This window comes from Temnothorax curvispinosus, unplaced genomic scaffold, assembly GCF_003070985.1.
Source record: "Temnothorax curvispinosus isolate PA1 unplaced genomic scaffold, ASM307098v1 QBEX01001498.1, whole genome shotgun sequence".
Taxonomy (NCBI): Eukaryota; Metazoa; Arthropoda; class Insecta; order Hymenoptera; family Formicidae; genus Temnothorax; species Temnothorax curvispinosus.
Genome location: NW_020211278.1, coordinates 1,705,892 through 1,730,014, shown reverse-complemented (window position 1 = coordinate 1,730,014; position 24,123 = coordinate 1,705,892). Strand labels below are relative to the sequence as shown.

The following is a 24,123-nucleotide window of genomic DNA, read 5'->3' as shown; positions in this document are numbered from 1 at the left end:
CTTTTTTTACCATATATAATACCTGCGCAACAATATCGAAACTGTCGTTAGGGAGTTAGAGAACCCCCGTGCTGGTGAGCGTGTAGTTTTGTGCGTGCATGTCGCGAAAGGTAGAAGCGAGAATTCCGCACTGTTCGGATCGACATACGGCGATGCAGTTAGCGCGAATCGGTTCTGGATCGGCAGCACGTTTACGGCGCGTGCCGAACCTTCTGCCCACGCGCGCGAGCTAAACGGAATTTTTACGTCCGAGTTTTATATCAGAATTGAAATCGATATAATATTCGATCGTATATTTTCTCGCAATAATTTCTAGCCGAGCGATATGAATATTATAATTTGTCGGTAACGCTTAGCCTTTATTGCGAAATGCAGTCCGTAATCTGTGCAGTTCTGAATTTCTTCTCGTGCCGTTGTGTAACCGCGTGACGGTCCACTTTGCGTCCTTTACGCACTTCAAAAACATAACTCGATGATCAGAGGATGGAACCTCTAATTGATCAACGTGCACCGTATACATATATGGCGGTTCGAGATATTCGTCTTTTTTTTTACAACGCATGCCGCACCGCTGATATGTAAATAAGCGCGTCGTTAGCGAGAAATTATATTAAATAAGCCTCTGCGCCGGTTTTATAAAAGACATATCGCGATCGCGGATGAGCGTACTTAAGAGTTAATGCAAAATGAGCGTAACGATATCGAGCCCCTTGAGAAACCCGTTCTCGAAAGAGCAAATAATTGTCGCAATTTTCTCTCGCACATTTACAATTAACACAAACACCATGAGAGGTTGCTCCTATCGTCGATAATGATGAAATAATATAAAAACAAGATGTTGAGACAGGATTTTTATTTGCCAAACCCTTTCACCCGACGCGGCTTGGGTCAGAGCTGTCGGGGCTCAAAATGCAATTAATATGTCTAATATGTTGGGCGCCAGTTAGTTTTATGAGAACTAACAAACTCTAATTTATTCAATAAATTGGTTCGATTGGGTGACCCAGGAAACAGGAGATACCAAGAAATGGAAATAATTGACGGAACTGAAGATTACTACTTACGTTTTGATAAGAATTAATTTCCTTTATTGTTTTACCTGGCAATCACAACTCTCAGAGATCGACTCTCCGTGCGACCTTTCGACAACTTTCAACAGCGCTTTACAAAATTGACCCTCCGTGCGATCGCTTCTTGACAAATTGACGACGTCTTACAATACGATTTGACGACGTCTTAACAGGTTAGATTTAGACCTTCTCGCACGATGCTCACACAGAGAGTGTTCGGTCGTGCTTTTCCGGGGGCCTCCTGTGGTGCGGCCGGTTCGGGAGAGGGGAAAATCGCCACCAGCGCGGCAAGGCCGACGCTCATTGGCCGCCGGACGATACATTGCTACCCTAGCGCTAAGTTTAATTCTAATGTTAGTTAAATATCGTCTTATTCTAACGCGAATCCCCGAGAGTTTAGACTGCGAGACGTTGAGTTCAGAATTTCCTGTCACAATGTAGCCATAATACGTAAATTACGTAACCGTTGCATTAATCGTTTGATACTTTCCTATATTAAAAAACAATAACATGTTTTTTATACATTATATAAAAATATTGTAAGGGGGGTCATCCTTAATCAATCAACATTAACAGATTATAATAAGTCAAAGTTCAACAGTTGGAAGGCAAACGTGACAATGAAGTAAATAAACATCTTACGATAAGAATATTATACATCAATGCAATTGTTCATAAGAAAATGCAAATTTTCGTTCGATAGATTGTTCTCTTGAATAATACACATTTCTACGACTCGAGGTACTCGTTTACCTTATCCGGTGAACTGGAGAACATCGATGACCACCGCGGTCGGTCGCTACTGCGTCGCGTAACGAGACTCGTGTGCATACGAGGGAGGATGGAGGAGCACAACGGGCTTCCGTGGAAAACCTCGCGAGCTTTCATGAAACGTGGAGCGAAAATAAATGCGTGATTTATCGCGCTGCGCCGAGATTTACGGCATTTTGCTCTCGTCGGTATACGACCCGTCCGTGCCGTTAGCCACTCCTTTCCTCGGAAGTGAAGAGAACAGGAGTAGAATGTTAGTACAGCAATCGTTTCGGCTTAACTTTCATTTCCTAAGTATACGAAATCTCGCGGGGAAATTATCCAACATAAAACGAAGAAAGCAATACGTGATCGTAGATGGGAGATAATTGCGGCTTTAACATAGTTCGTTCCTAGAGAATATACGAGCGCGCGATGCAAAGCCGTGATTAAACTAAACTGCGGGTTATATTTAAAATATGAGACTATTAAAGAAGCGTCTATGTTAACCCTTAACCTGGCGTAAGATTACGGAAGGTGGATTTACAATCGTATAATTGTAAAAAAAGTATGACTGAGTTATGTATCGTAAAATATCTGCAGAAAGCGAAAGTTCAAGTAATGAAATAGAAAAAAAATCTTGTAAAGACGGTTATATATATACAAATTAATGATAATAATTACATAGATATAAAATTAATAAAAATAATTACAGAATATTACAAAAATATCTCACTGATATCGCGTTACGCGGTTGTGTTGCTATAGTTAATCTTAAGAAACAACTAAAAGTAGCTCAAATATGTCAACACATTTTCTGCATGCTTGTAGACATTGTAGACACTGTAGACATTGTAGGCAAAAACGCAACTCCAAGTTTGCGCCGTCTACGTGATGTTTTGACGCCTTGCAAATCGCTGCACCGCCTTTCTTTTTCGCTTCGACGCGAAACCTTGAATGTCACGAACATGTGTTTTGTCAGCAAGAAAAGTTTCGCGCACGTACATTTTCGAGACAAACGGCGCACGATTTTTCGCCATAAATTTCCACCGTGTCTTGCGTGTACCTCTTTGAAAGACAAGCAGCTAGCATAGGTATGTGCATTTTAATCTTTAAATGAATAAATGTGTAGAAAAAAAATTAAGTAAGAGAGTAAAAACAAAGAGCGTAAGAAATAAAGAAAATAAAGAAGTAGGGGAAGGGTAATAATACACTCAAGGATTAATTCGTAAATAGTTGCGTAAACGCAATGAGTGCGTGCATTAATGTCGTAAATGTTAAAAGATGAAAGAAGGAACGAAAAAAAGGTCGTCGAAAGAAGGGTCCATCCTTCAAGTCCATATATGTTTTGCTAAGAGAATGATACAGAAACGGTGGACTTAGTAAATCAGTGCACACGATCGCGTTCTTTTAAGGCGCCGTCGGCCAAAATGGAATCCTGCTTTCGACGTCGATGTAACGAGAAACACACACAGGAATACATTTCCCGCTTCATTTCCAGCAGCCTTCGGCTGTCCACGGGGGCGGTATATAAAACGACTTTTTATTCACGCCTCGGTAATCAACGGGACATCTCCACGCTTTCGAGTCGTAACCACAAACGAAAATAAAGGAACAGAGAGAACGGGGAATTTCATTTTGTGTCGTAGGCGTTTGATCCGATAGCCTCGATTGCCGGGGACATCGCGCGGCAATTAAGGGAGAGAAAAGCGAGCGAGGAAATCGGGATCGAGTCGTATAGCTGCAAGCTAGCTGCTTCCAATATATCAATGACGTCCGGCTTTTATGTTGGCGAAAATAAAATTACAGACTCGCTTACAATCGCAGCTTACAATCGCCGCGAGGGGCACGGCACGGCGGCAGAAACTGGCGCGGGTGGTCCCGCGCAAAACGCAGCTGTAAACGGCAAAACGGTAATTATCGGTGGCGCCAGCCCGCGTGCCACGCTATGCCACGCGACACAGAGCATTGCTAGTATGAATTTATGCACCCCATAAACCCCGGGGCAACGTGGCGCGACTGCGAAACACGGCAAAAGGGCGCGGTGAGCGCGGCAGGAAAATCTCGACGTTTGGTTTCGATGGTATTTCAGTTGGGAAATCAGCCTTCGAGACTCTGTTAAAATTATCCCTGTGGTTTTACCCTGCCCTACAAAAAAAAGTCTCGTGAGATCCTCAAGTTTTGCAGAATTTATAGAAGTTAATTCTCGATTTTAGTTATAATAATAACTGAATATCATAGCATCCAGATAAACATAATTCATCTTCATGTTAAACAAAGCGAATTTATATGCATCATTTATATGCATTAGTGTACAATTTTGGATTATCTTCCTTGCCCTTCTTATATAACGTGTTGTTCTCTTCCTATTACAGTTGCCACTTTATATTCTCTTTACCTTGTTGAGTATATTACTCGCGATTAAGACACATTTTTCATGCACTGCCGATTGAAACTTGTCTCTCCAATGAGCGGTCGTTTATTTCGCAAAATGTATATTATCTTGTTAACAAAAAACGATCATTTACGTACATATTAAACGCGTCCGCTTTCGTAAAAAATTTTTTATGCGTTTTCGCGCGAACAGATATGCGTTACGAAAGGGGTATACGATTGCGTAATCGCGTCTTAAGCGGATCGCTTTCCGTAATCGAGACATTGCGGTCGATACCCGGAGGACTTCCACGGTCGGCTGAAGACTATTTCCCTCGCGAATCAACCCGTTTGTACGGACGCACCGCAAACAATCGCCGCCGGTTCTCAGGAGCGGAACGAAAGCAATCCTTCCAGCACAAGTACAATGTACCCTCTCGACGTACCTTATACCGGGATAATTAGAAGAGAATTGCTTTGTCATTTTCGACGTGCAATAGAGCGCTTAACAAGCTCGTTCGCAATCTGAGCGCGGTCTGTGCCCCTGTGTATTCGGAATTTAATTAGAATCGAGTAACGTCTCTCCCCCATGAAACAAGGCTCTCGTCATTCCGCGATGTAATTGCATTTCACACTGAGGAATAACGTGACTTTTTTTTCTACTTCCTGTTCTTCGAGAAAAACTCTGTATAAATTGCTACAAAATATTTAGACTAGGAAAAGTACAAAATAACAAATCTTAATTCTGATTTTCATGGAATCCATTATTCTTTATCTTAAAAAAAGGATATAAAGGATTTTTCTGTTCAAAATCGCAGTGACACATTAATAATATTAAAATAATGTGACGAACATGAATGGTTACCGTGTGACTACCGCGCTGTTTCGTGCTAATGTTCTTTTGCTGGCCACAAAGCGAAGTGTATTTAGTTACTCAATGCATATTCTACCATAGGTATTGGGCTATCGCCGTATGCTATCCGGACAGTGCGCAAATAATACCGTTACAGGAACACGACGTCCTGTATAAGCATATCGTATACACTATACACCTGGTGTCGTTGCCTCCTGACGCCAATCGTGTGAGGTGTTTTAACGAGCGAACTTCTGCCTGCAAATTTCTTTCGCGTTAACCGTTCTTGCGTAAGACATTCCCGAGATCTGATATCGACTCGTTGATGTTCGCCGCATATTAGCAACCCGATACCGTTATAAATAACGTTCGTCGCTTTCGTGAACGTTAACAATGTGGTCAATTACAACGCCTAGCCGCACAACGATACCCACACAATGACAAAAAAAAAAGATCCATTGGCGAGAGAAAGAGAGAAAGACCATAACGGAGTATCATGACTATTATTCGCGCGACTGATCAGAATGAGTGGGAGAATTTATCATAGTTCAAGACTTAAAAACTCACGCGGGGAACTCTCAACAATCGGATCGTTTGTTTTGAAAAGTGTATGAGTCAGTACAATTGAATTTCATAACAAAGAGATATAGCGGAGAATAAATGATACTCTATCTATACCCGCATATCTGCTTATTAAATCCGGATTGGATTAAGTTAATGTTTTTTTTTAAACTTTGCACTCTGTTTTATTATTTCCTCTGAAACACGTGTTACTTTTCAACACGTCCTGTAACTCCCACATTTGCTGTACGAAAGAGGGACATATTTTGCACGACCGATCAATAAACATCGAATTAAATTGAATAATAATTTGCATTAAAAGACGGGTTTTCAATTTCATTTTGTTAGTCAACAACCGCAACAGATGCCGCTTTCGCAAATAGCAATAAATATCAACCGATACCGTCGTTATTAAGCGGAGATTTAAATCCCCAGGAACGCAGATTGCGCGGAAAGCAATTCACGGAAACAGAAATATCTCATACATTACGCGCGCGTAAGTATTATCAGCGCGCATATGTGCTGTTGTTTTGTCGGCGATTGTTCTCTCTGCGAGAAGCGGAATGGTTTGCCGCAGGATCACAAATTATCATAACGACATTCCGAGGCTATCGCCAATGCCGTACGTTTGCCCGAACGGACTAAACACGATGATAGTTTTATTTTCCAATGTGGGAAAAAAGCGTGCGACCTTTGATTTCAGGCCGACATACATTTTCATGGGCGATACATGTTGCTGTTTTAATCAACATTACAGCCACAACTTTATTATATAAAATATAATACTCTCTATATTTTTGTCATTAAGCAAAGAAAGAATTTGAAGAGAAATCAGTAATGTTATAATCACATTATTTTAATCGACTCGGGAGATACACGAAGCCACTGTTTTTTAATAGCCATATTCCGCATTCCGCGCGCGACTCAAAACGTGACGGCGACCACGAGAAGCGCGGGAAACCGTAACAAAATCGTGATCCAACTTAATACAGGCCTCACGATTATTGCGGGAGACTGTCGCATCGTCCGTAGTCGCCGGGGGATCGAAGCCATCGTCGAGCGACCCGCGGGAAGTGTTTTACGTGCAAATGGAAATCACGGGTTTGCGCGCCGAGTGATCTTTCCACGTCTTCCTCTTCGCGATTCCGACACCGGAGCGTTATTAGGTGAAAAAAGGAAGGCGGAGAGAAGAGCCGAGAAAAAGACGGGCTACCGCACGCCCGTCGGGAGCTAGGAATGATCCATTAAGCTCGTTAGGATTTAAATCCGGGGTCGATACAAGGTTTTCCGCTTGACGGGCGTGGCGTCTGTTCTCCATCCATATACAGGCGACCACACGTCCCACATCTTCAACACGATCTGCGTTTTCTCTCCGCGGGGCCGCGAAGTGCGCGATAATCGAGCTGGGAGCTCGCCTACGTGGTAACTGTACATTGTGGGTCATTGCTTGCGATAAGTGCCCTGAATGTCCGACATTTTTGCGAGATGTTAATGGGCTCGATCTTGGACACCGTGCGTTGCGCGCGCGACACACACCGCGCGCGGAGATATATTCTCTTTTATCGATTAGCCATGCCTACCCGACACGTCGACGTATCGTAGAGAAGCGGTTATGGGCGAAATTAAATTTGCATAAACGTCCCAGGTCGGCTCGACCCGCTCGCTCGCCACGGATTTATGCCCGTCTTCCGGGACGGAAATCGTGCGGCTGGAGGGCATTTACTCTCCTAGAGGAAATTTACCTACTTTTGACGATTATGCACGATTTCACGCGGCAATCTCGATCGCTTCGTCGCCGATACATCATTATCGATACGTAGAATATCCTTCCCCTTTATCGCTTTCCCGTTAATGACACTTTGACGAATCGGGCTTTTCCGTCGAACTCCGTCGAACGCATAATTGCAAAGTTACTACCGGAAATTATACTCTCTCGCCGAGTTGAATTGAAAGAATGCGAAGCAGGCTGTTGCCTTTCAGAGTTCATTTCGAACAAACTTTCTTTAATTCAAAGCGCAATAACTCAACACTGGGAATTGCAATGTTATTACAGCAAACAACTGTGAATTATCGAGCTTTTCCGCTGTCAAATAAACGAATGAAAAATAAATAATTGAAGTTATTGAATTCGTTGGCGCGGCTGTTACCGATCAGAGCGATTGATGGTTAAAAGATTTTGAGCGTTATTGTATTAACGGGCAGATTGATGTCTTCCGCCAAAAATCAAGTGCAAAATTTCCTCGATTCGCGATCAAAGATCTCGATCCGTCGCGGCTACGTGCGGGAACGCACGGCCGATCGATCTTTCGTAGATCTGCTTGAGAATGGCGCGCGTGGCATTTTTAACGGTGCCGATAACGCACCTGGCGCAATAATGCGCACTTTGATGAATGAGGTGTATTTCTGTCGCGGTCCGTAGGAGTGCTCCCGTTTTCTCAGATAATCGCGGCTAGAAACTCGCCGATCCTGTTCACTCGCCCAGCGAAACTCGACGGCGAATCGCCGAGCGATCGTCGCTCTTATCGATAACGCGTGAGCGGATTATCGGATGTGTGCGTAATCGACTCGCGGTTACTCCGAATTAGCTTAAGCGATAAAATAATTAACGGGATCGCGGGAGAGAAATTATCGATGCTCACGGTTATCGTATACGTCCGGGACGCTATTTGAGATTCGATCGCGATTTCCGTGAATCGTGCATAAATCGATCAGCTGCAGCAGCGATTACTCGATCGACTACCAGATTTTATACGTGGCTACCAATTGGAACCGTTAAATCGGCAAGATAACAAATCTTCCTTGCGTGATTACAGAACTCAGAGGTATAATTCAAAGATAACAAATAGGTAAACAAGATCTTTTGCAATAACACGGTACGCTGAATAAATGTCGATATGAATATATCCGCGTCCTTTAAGTAGCTTCTTACCTTCGTACGAGACGTGGCGAAAATCCTCGGTAGCACGAACGATGGCGGCGAGAATCTGCAACGTCATCGTGTACACGGTCCACCGCTCCATCTTGGTCACGTGCGGTCCCCGCTTCTGCAACGCAAAACATCGATTTTTTATTCTGACGCGTCTGATCCTTTTACGGATCGTGTGGGAGTGGGCCGGAATCGATTATCAGGCTTCTAATTGGGACGCGAGGCATCTCGGGTAGCACTCACTACCGGGGTCGAGAAAGCCTGACTAATGGTGGGATATTGGGAAAAGAGCGAAATAGTCGGAGAAATAGCTGGGAAGAAAGACAGAGAGTGAGAGAGTGTGAGAAATAGAGAGAGAGAGAGAGAGAGAAATAAGAGAAAAAGAAAAGAGAGAACAAGTCGAGAGATGCGAGAGAGAAAGAGAGAGCGGTAGGCTCTCTCTTCGTCCATTTCCTTGACATTTACATGTCCGTGCCGTTAGGCCACGTCCAACGAGACGGCCTTGGACGTTTTCTACGTGCGAGCGGGCACGCTGCAATTAATTGCGCGAAGATAAACCGCACGGTTATCGATGGCAAGATTAAGATCGATTGGGCCATCTCTGAGTAATCCACAGACGATGCGATTCCACCAACGACCGTTCCGTTTCAACGACTCTCGGCAGCGTGGTTAGTCGCCTACTCATGTGTATCACATAATGTCCACCAATTAAGTCGGCTCATCTAGTCGGTCCGGAAAAAGCTTCGAGATCATTTTCACTGTCTTACTATAGCCGTTAATGAATCGTATCGCGGTGATTAAATCCGTGAGTCGCGCGCGGCGATTAGGTTGCGGCGTGCTGGTGATTTAAGTAACTGCATGGTTCGATGAGTTAATAAAGTCGTATTAATTTCAGAAACTATGTTAACCACATAAGAAAAAAGTAGGAACTATGTTAAATGTGACAATATGAGAAAGTTGCGCGAGAATTTCTGATTGTGGTACAAGACGTATACAATCATTTGTTTCGCGGTAGATTTACTCAACGTTAAGACATTAATAGCTTTTTCTCTCTTTCTCTCTTTCTTCTTACATTTGTGAGTGAAAGATAATAGCAGTAAGATTTCTTAATTAAAATTTTTTCTTCTTATTGCAATTCTTTTCTTTTATCATTCTGTTGAGAATTGTTTCTTTCAGCGGCGTATCTAAGCAAAAGAAGGTTAATCGACAACAGAAGCGTCGTAACGAAGACGAAGAGTGTAGCCTAGCATCAAATCCAATTATCGCTCGGCTAAAAGGATGGCCAAGTTAGTGCGCCAGTCGTAGAATCGGCTTCTTACGACGCAGTATCGTTACGTCGAATAATTACCGGATCGCCTTGAGATCGGACAAAAATCGCGACCGGATCGGACACGCTGGCTGGGATCCCTCCAGAGAAGCTTTATATCTCACCAGTGCTACCGCCCTTCTCGATGGACGGTAATTAATTATGCGACCCGGAGCACTCTCGGATCAACAACGACGCTTCTGTCCTGTCAATTAACGTCCACCTTTGTTACTCGTTCCAGTCCGTCCACAAAAAACTGTCGTGACTATCTGACGAACGAACATGTACTCGATCAAATATTACAAAGGCATCACGCTTTCTTTGTGCAGAAAAGAGCACCGTAAAAAAAACAACGGAATAGTATCAGTGGATAAAACATTATATCAATAATTCGCCGAATTAGAACTGTATCCATTTATATTATTTTGACAAATTAGAACTGTATCCATATGATTTTGACAAATGTATAGTACAAATAGAAAAATAAAAGCCAACATTTTTTTCATAAAATTATTTTCTGACAATCCTGCTTGTCATAATAAAAACATGACCCAGCAGATCTATATGGAAAATAAACCGCAATAAATTGCCGCGGGAGTATACATTATAGAAAAAAAATTATTAACTCTCTGAAATTTCAAAGGTGATTCTATCCGCCCCGTTCCGCGACGATGATCGCGTAAAAACGGTCTCGGATTATATGATAATTCGGTCGATCTCTTCCTTTTACGCTTATTTTACAACGGTCAGCCGCGATTATCGCATCCCAATTCGTTCCAGGCCTGGCGGCGACGAGGAAAAAAAAAAGGTGGCAGACGGAGTATCCGTACGTGTGCATTCACACCCCGGCAGCGATCGGAACGACCTTAATGCACGCGAGGCTCCCGAGGAATGCAGATGCGCGTACGCGCGCCGCATCTCCCGCGAGATGATTTATTCGTCTTGGCGTCGTGAGGCAGGAGAATACTGTATGGCAAAATCGCTATGTTGTACGTCACGCATCGATATTCATAAATGTCATAGCTGGACCGCGTGATTCTGACAGATTGACCTTACGTCTCACCTCTTGTGTCGTTATACTCGCTCGATCGTCGACTTTAGAGTTTGGAGGATTAGATATAGAAGCAAAGCCGCTTACACAGCAGCGACGGAATTTTAGAAAAACTCGCATTTAAAAAAAAAGGAAGGAAAAATGCTTTATCTTTATTTATTTAAGTATCCACCAGCTTACTACCAACGCTATCTCAAATAAAATATTTATACCGAGCGATATTGATAGATAGTCATAGGGATTATATATTTGTATTTGCGATAACGAATCAGTTTAGAGTGATTGAACGATATCTCATGTCGAAGACACAGATTTAGCGGTTCTCGCAAATCAAATAAACGTTCAATCGTTGCAGACGACGACGACGGTCGCGTAAGTTTATACGTTATTAAAAGTGCATCTGTGGATTTATGTATATGCACATCAATGATGAATGGGTCAACGAAATATCTAAAGGGGACGTCATATTATTATCGAAGAGCGTCTACATGGCGAAGAAGAAATATCTACCTAATTAACCTGATAAATGCATGTAATATGTGTACATGCGGTAATTTGTTAGGCTGTGTACTCAGCGTTTCAGATGTTAATATCAAGTGGAAAGCATGCTCTCCTTAATTCGTCTATCATGTGAAACTCGCGAATCGATACAAACTACAAAGTAAAACTGCACACGTCTATTTATGTATACATTTATGACCATATGTATGTCCATGTCATGGAATGTAATTGTTTCTCTCTCATCTTTCCTGAGAAAAGAATAATATATTTCCTGTGAGAAAAAGCAAATTTATTCGTTGAGAATAAATTAATAATTTTGCTCCTGATTCTTTTATCCTTCAATACATGTTAAGTTAAATTTTATTTTACTTTATCTATACAATTTTAAGATAATTTTGAGTATTGACAATTTAAATTAAATATTATTAAGAATATTTTGTATAAATCGTTAGATACATTCTATATTGGGAGCTCCAGAGAGTTGATGTCTGATCTCCATTAAACCACATACAAGATTCGCGATTTTTTACTAAATATTGCTACAGAGTTTCTAAATTTCATCATTATTTCGGATTTCTATCTATGCAATAGACATCGTTACTTATTCCCAGAACTTGACCGCGCGTTAACCCGCCAAAGAACGAAGTTGATTAGAGCAATCACTATATTCTTTGTCTGGTAATCTAATCGCGACTTCATTTCACTATCGCCTCGCAATAATCATTCCTCTATCGTCTGTTTGCAAGCTCACGTGTCAATGTTTATGAATTCTCAACTATCCTCCGTATTCTCCGTATCTTACGACACGACGAGCTCGAGCTTAAACTCATCCGTTATTTCGCTCGCATCCGTGGCCTCTATCGCGCTCGGATCTCGGGTTCGAGTAGCAAAATACACGTATCTATCCGTCCGCGTTTCTATTCGCCTATCTAAGAAATGTGCAACGTTACTTTGCTCGTCGCGGGCTGTAGCAACGCAGGACATTTATGACTACGCCATTAGTCTTTATACTCGGCGTCTTGCGACGTGCTGAGATCTATCGCTATTTTGTGCTCGGACTCGCGTCCCGCTCGACTGCGCCTATCTATCCGCGGCGACCTATTTATATGTGTGTATATCCCGGAGAGAGAGACATAGAGGAACAGAGAAAGAGACTGTATATCCTATCGGCTTATTTTATTCCGATGCGAAGTAAGACGCGCCTCACTCAGCGTTTACTACGAGGTAAACTCGTAAAACTTTAGCTCGTGAGTCGCGCGCGTGTGGACCACACAGAGCGATACAACGCGATCCGAAAGTCAGGATGTACACAAGAGGTAACACAATGGGCGATCGATATAAACCATTCGATGGAATGGAGCGTGTAAAGGAGTTAGAAATAGGTATCACTTCCCGTGCCGCTCGCCAGCGATGCATTGTTCACCATTTTACACACATTTTACCTTGCATCCGAATTTGGCGGATGTCTGACAAAAACGTTCTGTTTTTTTACTAACTTTTAAATCACTTTTCGCTAGAATATCTGTTTTAATGAATTTTACAAAAGCACTAGATATATGTTCCTTACACGCCTTTGATTTCGATCGGCGAATTTATCAAACTGTTTAAAGTCATGACTTTCTTTTATCATTGTAAAACAGAGTCTGTCACGTTCTTCACTGTATGTATTCACTGTAGGTATTCTCCTTTATAAAGAGTAGATACAATATATCACAACCCATAGATCGTTCAGTCATATATGCCCTCCCAGGTAGATAACGGCGTAATCATTTATGTAAATGGTGAAGTGATACTTTCGCATATACAATATTTTAAGGATTAACGATTGTCTTCATAAAAGACCGGTCTCCGTGAGAGACCGTAACATATTTTGGCACGCCAAGCAGCATGGATATACCGAATCGATATTCGGGCAAGAACCGGTATATCGCAGCGTGATATGACTGTTGACTAAATCGATATTACGCTCGCATATTACACAATGAAAAGAGTGCCACGCCGCGGTGTATGTTCGTATATTGAAAGATAATATTGCCTAATAATACATTCCTGATCGCGCGCGTCGAAATAATTCATCGTGACTATTCGACCGTAATTATTTCCCATTCAAGCAACCGTCACATTTGTTCAAACAAACGTCCTCATTTACTCGGACGAGATCAGTAGAGAGTGCGGTTGGTCATGGACACCCTGTGTACGGTGATCCAGGTGTATGAATGCGGTAGACGTGGACACAGGCGCTGCTTATGTCGTGAACCACACGAGACAGACGGCACCAGACGATGGCGAACGGTAGAGACCGGGCAAGGTCGACGACCTCGCCTACGACTTGGTATAGTAGCCAGCAGTTGCTCCTTTACGCCAGGATCGAGACTCCGGGACTGTGACCAACTGTGACGTTGCAAATACGATCGCGATAGTGTCGCGAATGATCGATTTATCCTCACCGTTTTCCCTCCTTGCACATGCACCGTGCCTGGCGCCACGATAAGAATGCATGTATCCGAGTGCGGAAAAAGTATGTTTAACACACATAACGGAAAAGACTCTAAGTTAGGAAACATAGAATCGGCCGTTGCATCGATAACATCGTTGTTCTAATGTCAGTAAAGTTGCAATTATTGAACAATAAATTCATTCAGATTTGATACAGAAAGGTTTCAGACATTAGAGAACAGCATTAAAGAACCACAAAAAATTATGTATGCAATAATTTTGAATTACACTTGTTTGAATTAAAAAACTGTGACAAAATTTAAAGAAAATTGATTTTCAGCCAGCAAGAGAATCCGATCTCGTAAGTTTTCTCGATAGCTCCGGGATACGTTGTGTAACAAATGGAGAAACGACATAATCATAAAAAATGCAACTACACGACACGCTAGCGCGCCTCTCTCATTCTTTCACTGCATTTCTTTTGTCTTTCGACGTTCGTCATCATGACAGCTTGCTTTCTCGTCTATGAATAGATAGCGGCATAAAAGAGGACATGAGACAAGCGGACCCACGTGGTTAAAGCGACAGTATATACACGTGTGTACCTACCTATTCTGAGTGCAATGCGTGAGGGAGAAGGCTTTTCGATACCTTCTATGTTTATTTACACGTAGACGTATCAACGGATCCATCAACAGCTCCAAATCGATACTCGATAATTCATTAACGGTTTCTTGGGACAAGTGGAATATTTAATGATAATAAACTATTTTGCGCGTCTTCATCACTTTGGGAGATGTACGAAAGTTAAAAATTTCAATTTTATATCAAATTTATAGTGTCACTTCTCCTTAAACTGAATTATTTTAACTAAGCTGGATAATAATTAAAATTTCTCTGCCTGAGAAATCGCTTAAAAAAGAAATATTTTACGCTTTGCATATTAAATATTATTTAATACTTACAAAAATTTTCTTTGAAGAAAGTTGTAATTAAATATTTCTTGTAAAATTAATTTTAAAATAATTAAATTTGAGTCATGCAAGCTATTTGTTGTACAATTATGTTGTAATATTTGTTGTAAAACTAATTATAAAATAATTAAATTTGAGTTACGCATATTAAAATAAATCAAAATATAATTTAAGATTATATCTTTGTGATCTTCAAGTATAATGCGATCCTAAAGTACAAATAAAATGTTTTAATGGATGTCTGTGCTTGACAAGGAAAGGGGGGAATCGACTCGCTTTTTCGCAAGACGAAGGGAGTCAATGAAATTCCGTGTTTTTCTTGTATATCCTTCCTTCCTATACGTAAGATATTCCGGACGACGTCGCGGTGGTCCCCGTAGGGTAAACCTTTTAAAAGACGTGCAATAATACACGAGCGCTACAGTGGTCCCGAAACTTTTAAAGGGACGCGCGACCGCCCCTTCGAATATTAATATCTCGACGTGCATTTCGTATCCACTCTTGTCAAAGGCATTATCTGTACAAGAGCCTTTTGATTAAAGACTTATCTCTTTGTGAATACTCTGTTCCGTTACAGGCGATTGGTTTCATCTTATCGCTTTCATGCTTAAGAATATGCTTTATTAAAATTATGATAAAAATAATATAAGAAAAAATTGTGAAGCAAAAGATTTCTTATACAGAAATTTTAATATTTTTATTCATGTGTTAATGTATTTTTACCACATTTGTTGTTTTTATTTTGTATTATATGTAACATATATTTTATTAAAATAAATTTCTTTGTGATTATTGGAAATAGTTATTTTATATATACATATATATATATATATATATATATATATATGTATAGTCCTTCATGATGTATTTCACGATTCGCGCGCAATATCATGTTCCGCTTTATAAAATGTGGCCAAATCCGGTCTATATTTATCACGGTTGATCCTAGCTTTGCCTGATCTCGCATTCAATCCAGAAGGTATCGCTCGGTTTGAGTACCCGGATATCAATAACTCAAGTGCCCCGGACTTGTAACGCGTCTGTTGACCCAAAAAATGAAGAGCGTCGTCGACGAGAACCTCCAGAATCTAATGCCGCTTCCTCGCGGAGATCTGTTCTGCTTCTCTCGATTGAGAGTACTTCGTGTCTGCTACTTCAAGATTCGCGTGGTGTGATTTCTACATAATGACGTAAGGTAATATATAACATCTGACATAAATAGACCGAACATAGCGCAAACTTTAATATCCAGCATTTGCGGGCTCGTAATATGTGTGCGTGTATGTTTGCGCATCTCTAGCGACAGGATAAATTCAAGAGGATAAATCAACCTGGGACCTGGGACAAGTCTCCGAAGACAGATATTAACGATTAGAAAAATACAAAAATCTCTTGATCCGGCCGCGGGAATTAGCTTAGATAAAAAATGCAACGGTTACGTCGTGTATAAATACGCTTACCCGTTAGACCCCTGAGGTTCACGTAAGCAGCATTATCATTTATCTCTAATTTGCTTCGACAGTCTCTACGAGCGACGTCTGTCAATGACGCGGAAATCACAATTATACGGCATGCCAATTACGGCCGACGGAAGGCAATCGATCTGACAATCAGATTAATTGGCGAAGCGGAAAATTTACGCGATAAAATTCAACCTCGCGCCAAGTTCCGACTTTAGAAAAAGAGAGAGAGAGAGAGACAGAAATCGCAAATGCAGCCATACCACGCAATGCGAAACGTATTAAATGCATGGACCATCGAGCCGAGTGTCGACAGAGACGAAAGCTCGCAATCGTTCATGAGGGTCGACAGTCGATCTCGCGGCGCGGAGTGTTAAGTGCGATTGCGTTAATGACGTGTGCGCGCGCGCGCGCGTTAACGAACGCGTTTTTTCTTTTTTTTCTCGCGGCGTCCGTTTGCACCGCCGGTTTTCCAAGCGAGCCGCAAATCGACGGCCGGTTTGCTCTTTCTCAAGACAGGAGGCAAGAGAGGAGGCGAGAGAGTTCGGCTCTCTCGAACGAATTCCTCTCCGCGTGACAGCCGCGACATAATAATTACACTGTTCAACGTCGAGAGGATCCGTCGTTAGAGACGCTCGTAATTCTTGCTCCCGTGGCAGACAATTTGGCGGTCGGGGACCGCATTAACGCTACCAATACTATCACGCGTGCCCGTTTCATCGGGATGGAGATTACGAACTTCCCGTCGCCTGCATTAATTTGCAGACTGCATTAATTGATGACTACGATATTGGTGCGCGCGACGTTCCGGATGCTTCAATCTTAATTTTAATGAAATTCTTTGCCCAATTCAGGGACGATGGTCCTTTAATTAAAATATTAATTCTTGATCGATTACAGAAATTATGGAGTTTCACGGAGGTTACGTTTCTTCAGTCCGCTGTAATATAAGATGCGGTAACCGAGCAACGGTCGATCGCGCCGCGATTATGTGGGTGTCCGGTGTCGCGCGTCTCGTGGTGTGGGCATACACATCGCACCGGCACGAAACGCTTTATCGTAATATACTCGAGAAGTGCTTTCGCAACGAGTGAGGAACGACGGGGAAGGATAAAGCGACGATCTCTCATCGAGGCGGTGGGTGGCACTGTCCGCGACGCCGCGAAACCAGCCGGTTTTCGTAACGAAGAAAAAATTCCCGCGCGCGGAAAGTCGCGCGTGCGGTACATGCGCGTCTTCGGCGGATAAGGCTGCTGTCTTTCAGAAGCAGGCTCCGACGACGAAAAAATACTCCCGGCGTATACGCGAGAGGAATAGAGAAAAGGATGGCGGAGGAGGGGGAGAGAAGAAAGAGGTGTACAGGTTCTGAAGTTCTGAGAAAGGATGAGCGAGTGGTGGGGCCAGGTTACACGCGAGACACACGCGAACGCTCGCCCACGCGTCCGCGAATTACGAAGAGGTAGGATATAATACCGTGCCGATAGTTCACGCAAATCGCGCCGAGATTACCGGGGAAAGAAAGGCGAAAGACAGACGCGGGGATATCGCGATACTAACTTTTCACTTGGGGAGATAATTCCGCGTGTATTTACGTGACGGGAAATGAATCATAAAACAAAACAAAAATTCGCCGTGGCGAATTAAGATTTCTAAATGATTGTAGCGACTTTACGATACGCAGTTTAAAAGGATAATCCGTTCGAAGTGCCGCCACTTTCACTCGCTGCGAAATCAATCTGTCAAAACGCGAACGCGCATTAATGTCAAAACTGCACGAATCGCAAATTCATCGTGCGCCATTACGATTTAACGTTGCGTATGCTGCTCGTTATGGATCCGCGTATCAACGAGCAGGAAATTACTACAAAGAGAATAAATCATCGACATTGCGATATATAATAAATTGTTGGCAAGAAGAGAGGATTTTCAAGTGGTGGTTGCTTTAATTCGTGCCGAGCAGACGAATGAAAATTAAGAGTCGTTCATTTACAAGACGGAAAAAAAGACGTGCGAGTGGCGGAAGGATCAATGAATGAAAGACAATTAATATGAACTGGTAGTAGCTTTCTCGACGACCGGAAGTCGTTATGAGGACGAGCGGAGGATATCTCGTAACACGTGACCGGAAAGAAATCCGTTAGCGTCACCAAGATTAGGTCCAGCGTTTGGTACTAGTTGATTATTCTTTAAAGGTCGAAGATTTCAGATAAAAATTAACACAAGAAGATAAAATGAAATCAAGTTGATTCTTTATTAGTAAAATTTCTGGTATTTTCTTTTAAACTAAGTAAACAAATTTCAAAAAGAAAATAGTTTTTATTAAACATACATACATAATCAAGTTAAATAAATGTTCATTGTAAGCACGGTCAAGACCGTGATTGTAAGCAATAATTTTTCAACGATGTTCATACTGTAAATTAATTGCGTTTCGCTGTATGATGTCTGAATGCGTGTGACGGTCACACAACGAGCGTTACGTTTAATATCCCAGGGAAACTGGCTTTTAAAAGGAAATACAAGCAGTTTCATAGTTACGCGTGAACACGGACGCAAGCGTGAGCAATCCGCCGTGACCGTTACTTGGGCACGATCGAGCTTAGAACTTAAAAAGGATGGAAACAAGACGACAACGGGATTCGTACGGTATTAAAAGGGCTCTTCGTACCATGCTTATTACGTAATCGAATGAATGCCGAGATAAGGGTGAAAATTATCCGCCGTCTTTTCTCGGATCGCATGCACGCGCGACTGGAGAGAGAAATCTGAGACTCGTGGACACGCCGTTGACTTTATCGGAATTATTTTTCATATAGGGCGTCGTACACCAGACCGATCTTTTATTCCGCGATAAAAGCAGTTGGACACGGATCCAACATATAACACTATCATAAATAATCCGAAAATTACTCTACAAATTACGGATAAAAAATTTAATCTCGTAAAGTTCGATGACGCTGCATTTATCATGCTCTTATCGAATATTCCATTACGTCAAAACAGAATCCATGAATATCATCTGAAGTAAACGGAAGATTAATTACAGTAAAAGCTCCATACGCGCCAGAGGCGCAAAAAAGCTGAGCAAAATGAGTCGCTGGACGAGTTGGTATATACATTGCGTATTACGACCACCAGCCAGCGCGTTAACCGCCGAACAAAGGGCCGACTATAAACCGGGCACGGCTATAAACCAGGCTTGCCAAGCAGAACGCGCCAAATTCACGTCTGAAATAACACACAGAGAAAAAGAAGAAAGTAAGTGCACGCGCCGTTATGGCAAAAGCATAAGCGAAAAGGACAACTTTAGATTAACGAAATGGTCAATTTCCGCACGAAAACCTTCTGTTTTATTCTTCTTCTTTCTTTTGTCTTTTAAATTTTCGTTCCAATGTTCACTGGAAGGAAGCGTCTTAAACAAAAAAGTCAAGATACGCAAAAGCTATGTTTTTAATTAAAGTAACAAGCAAAAACTCGCGTTCTATTACAATACGCGGTTTTATTAGCGTATCTGATTATGTTTTTCTTAACGTACGTCTGTCTAGAATTCCGATTGGAAGATAGCATTGAAATGAGCCTGATTGTAAAATTTCATCGTCAACTTTTTAAAGTCGGATGATAAATAGAAATGGCGTGCCGTCAATTCACCGAGCAATTTGTCATTAATCAGTAGCTAGATGACAAGCCGGGAAAAGAACGAAAGCACGGCGACGTTTTTTCATCGCAGCTTTCGAAAACGCGTAGATATATAATGATACGCTCGTAGGCCGCGGCGAGCGGATGATTAATCGCCCTCGCTGTATCGTCGGCTTCGATCTACGCACGCAGCACGATGTGCATACACACGCATAATTAGGTAAACCGATAATTGGCAACAAGGCCAAGGAGGGCAAGCGACCTTGATCGCGCGCGAAGGTTTCACCCGTTCGGCCGTGCGATTTCTTCGCCGCTTTATTCGCGGGCCCGAATTGTTAACCCTACACCCTATGGGCATAATATTTTGACTGGGCCCCCGTAGGCGTGTAAGATTGTGTCAGGCTGTAATCACGCGCTCGATTAATTTCACCGTCGACGCGAGAGAGGCGATGGAACCGCGCGAATTTGCGACTACGTGTGCCAAATGTACGCATAACGTGACCAGTACGTCCGACTGGGTAAATAAAACTTTTCTTTACAAGACTAATGAACTCTCCAAACATGCAATAATATATTCTGAATATTCTGAATTTTAACATGTCAAAATAATATATTTTACGGCATAAATAAAAACTATTATTTTTCGACTGCATTATTTTTTTAACATATAACATGGTTTTTCCCAACCTAAAATTAAAAATATTGAAGTATTATAAAATATAGAAAACCGTCAAGTATATATGAGAAAGAAAAAAGAAAAAGAGAAAATGAAAGATGTTATTTTTTTTCTTTTTCTCTTATACTCGGACTACATGATTAAATGTACCCTATAATCGACTTAACTCTAGATAAGGGAAAGATATAATCATAAAAATGGAAGATGAATGTTGTATCAATTGAAACTCGAAAGATACGAATTGTAATGTCTAAAAGGGATTTATACTTCGAACAAGTTCACGCGTCGGTACTCGTCACCACTTTCGAGGAGGGCAGAATTTATTCTTGGCATATCGCGCAAAGGTACCTATAAATATCAGGGGAGGCGACGACGTCGTTGGCGTATCCCTGAGATCACCTTTTTGCTTGCATTTTTTTGCGCGAACTCATTCCAAGTATCCTGAAAACGTATTTATTTTTCCGACTCTACAAGAGAATTGCGACGTGTCAAGATGTCACACGGCGATACCAATTTTCTCGTCCTTTTTTTAACACACTTAACTAGAAGAAATTCATCATTCAGTTAAGAAGCTTTTCTTTTCTTTTAAATGAAATGCGCGTCTATAGACATGCAAAAATATTCATCTGCCGTTTTTACTAAAAAATACCTAAAAATTTTTCAACGTTTAAAATAAAAAAAATATTGAAACATGAATATTCCCTATATATAAAATATAAAATATCGAATAAAATTCTGCGATCACAAATTAACGGCATGTTTTAAATAATTAATGTACCTATATAAAGAGAGTGTTCAACAGGTTTCAGATTTACGACCCACAAAAGATTATCAAATAATGTAAGAGAATCATGATTTTATTCACTATTGTAACAGTTTCTGTTTCAGTACTGTTTTTCTAGACACCTATTCATCAAGATAGAATATCAAAGATATAGAGATATATATGGAATGATATAAATATCATGGTCCAATATTATCGAAATGTCGCAAACATTCCCAACGGCAACATTTTCAGAGGAAAATTTTATGGCTCTTTTTACCGCTATACGAAAAGATGTAATAAAATTTTAAATTAACAAAATAAAAAAATTGATTTTGGTTTTAGTTATTCTGCTCCATTCTTATCAAACACATACGTAGACCTTGTTTTTACATTTCTTACCTATATATTGTGTCTTGCTTTAACTTTTTTGCAAATGTATTTATTGCATTATCAGTCGCAGAACCGTATATGTATAATTGCATGTGTGTTCGAAGTATATTGAGCTTGGATCCGTAGGTTCTCTAAGCCGAAATGACTGTTCGGATCAGTCATCTCTGCGGGAAACCGTAGTAAAAATCCATCTGTGCGCTATAGCGTTCTCTTTGAGAGTAGAGATACGGTTTACGATTTCCGCGTCTACAACGGTATGCCGCTGTATAGTGCTTTATCGTCCGTTTCCTTTGTCGTCCGTTTCTCCCTGTCCACCTTCGGCCGCATTCGATTCACGCAGATAGATCGGCATCGAACGGAGCGGACGCATCGGCGAATAAATTTATCCATTCAGTTGTCCCGTCGGACTAACTCGACTTACTTCTCTCCCGTCTTCGACATAAAGTCGTCGCGATCTTCGAACGCTCTCGCAGTTACAGCTCGCTATGCGGAATGAAACCTGCAGCTAGATATATACGATACGCGTCACGGGTAGAACGGCATAGGCTGCGCATAGCGTCATAAATCTTTACGATTGTGTCGGGCCGTTTCTTTATATTTAAGTTACCTCCGTCGAGAGATGTCCACTCTTAAATCTCCCGCGTAAGTCTCTCGGTATCTCGCCGGCCGGTTCTCCACCCGCGGATAAGCCGACAGATAATCAATCCTTTGCTGCCGCGCAGCTGATTAAACTTCACTGGAAAACTTTGCCGCACGTTATATTGAACACACCTGACGACGGCATGTAATTGATTCACGATCGCGACCGCACGGTATTAGCCGTGACGTAAGTTATAGGGGAGGTATACAAACCAATCTTGCGTACCCCTGGGAGGACGATGTCCGATGGACTTCGGATAATTCGCGAATCGCTATTAAGAACCTGTTTATCTTGTCGCGGTTACCTTTTTTTTACGGTTATATGATTTGTACCGCCTGTTACAATCGATTGTAACGTATGTTACACAACATCATAACATATATTTAAACCGATATTTTACAGATCTCAAATTGAAATCTGTATTACGTGTCTGAAGAATTATTAATCGTAATGTAGCAATTTCACCAAAATAATTGACAAATAAGAAATAAATAATTAGTTTATTATCTTCTTAAATAAATTGAATTTTTCGCTATCAAATTATATATATGTTGTACGCTAACCCAGGCTGGCTAATATCCAATCTAGTTTTGCTCCATCGCAAAAATAGCGATGAAACGTTACGTTTCTCATACATTTTTAACACGACATTCCCGCTTGTTCCAAGCTCCGCCCGCGTGTACATTTTAATAAATAGATTTCTCCGTCCCCCTTCTGGTACTGTCCTCGCGGGGTGTGGCAGTCGCGGTTGCGCCCGGCTCGGCGAACGCTTCGTTTGCGTTAACTTCGACGCGATTTATCTTACCCACGGCGAGTAGGCTGGAAATACGGCGAGAGAGCCGCGTCGCGTCGTGCGGTGTGCGTGCGCCGTACACGTGCACGCGCTGGAGCGTGTGCGGGAAGAAGTTTTATGGGAGCGGGTCGCCAAACATGGTAACATGCCCGCGACTCACCTCTTGCAGAGGCAGAGTCTCCCTTCGGCTTCGGCTCGTTCCTGAAAGAAACGCGCGCGTATCTGTACGCGCCACAGACCGAGGAGACGACATCGATGAAGCTTCCGCGGTTGTTAAAACGCATTCTACTTATGCGGTAGCACATAACAGTAGTATGGATTCCCTGGTATGGATTCTCAATCTCTCTTCCTTGACAATGCGAATTCATTAAAATAATGATTAGTCGCATGCATTAAGTGTACAATAAATGAATGTATTAAACTATTATTATAACTGAACTTAAATAAACTGTTCATGTACGTTAAGACACACGTTTATTATTAAAGTTCAATTTCAACGTGTCTACTTGCTTAATATTGTAACTGCGCAAGTTTGACACGATGAGTAATTAGATGCTCGCGTGATGTTAAAATTGAATAAAGATGTTCAAGTTTTTTCGGCAGCATTAGGCATGTCAGAAAAGTTTCGAAAGGTAGCCGGGAAACCTTTGTGGTATGCAGAGAATGTTCGTAATTTGTCCCGAGTAAACAAGGGGGAAGGAGGACTCGTTCCGAACTTTAGCTCTCTGCGGAGAAAAACCTTTTTCGCGGGAGAGCACAGCGAGAAAATAGCGAACTGATGAATCACCGACGTTCGGTGGCAATTTATGGATGCCTCGCGGAATGGAGGTGAAAATTACAGTCGGAGAAGAAAATGGAGAGCTAAAGGAGGACGAGATAAGAAATGCTTGCCCGACGAAAACGGATCAGAAGGAAAAGAAACACACAGCTAGACTCGTCTTCTTCTAATCGGTCTCGCACC

The 24,123-nt window shown here is 41.8% G+C and overlaps 1 protein-coding gene across 1 annotated transcript in view; it reads right to left on the bottom strand.

Moving 5' to 3' along the window:
* The window catches only part of LOC112464619 (semaphorin-5A), an 86,569-nt gene that overhangs the window by 46,054 nt on the left and 16,392 nt on the right, over positions 1 to 24,123 (bottom strand). The window contains exon 2 of the mRNA XM_025031741.1: positions 8,537 to 8,651. Coding sequence (XP_024887509.1) covers positions 8,537 to 8,627 — 91 coding nt within the window. The 5' untranslated portion in view covers positions 8,628 to 8,651. The remainder of the gene's footprint in view (positions 1 to 8,536; positions 8,652 to 24,123) is intronic.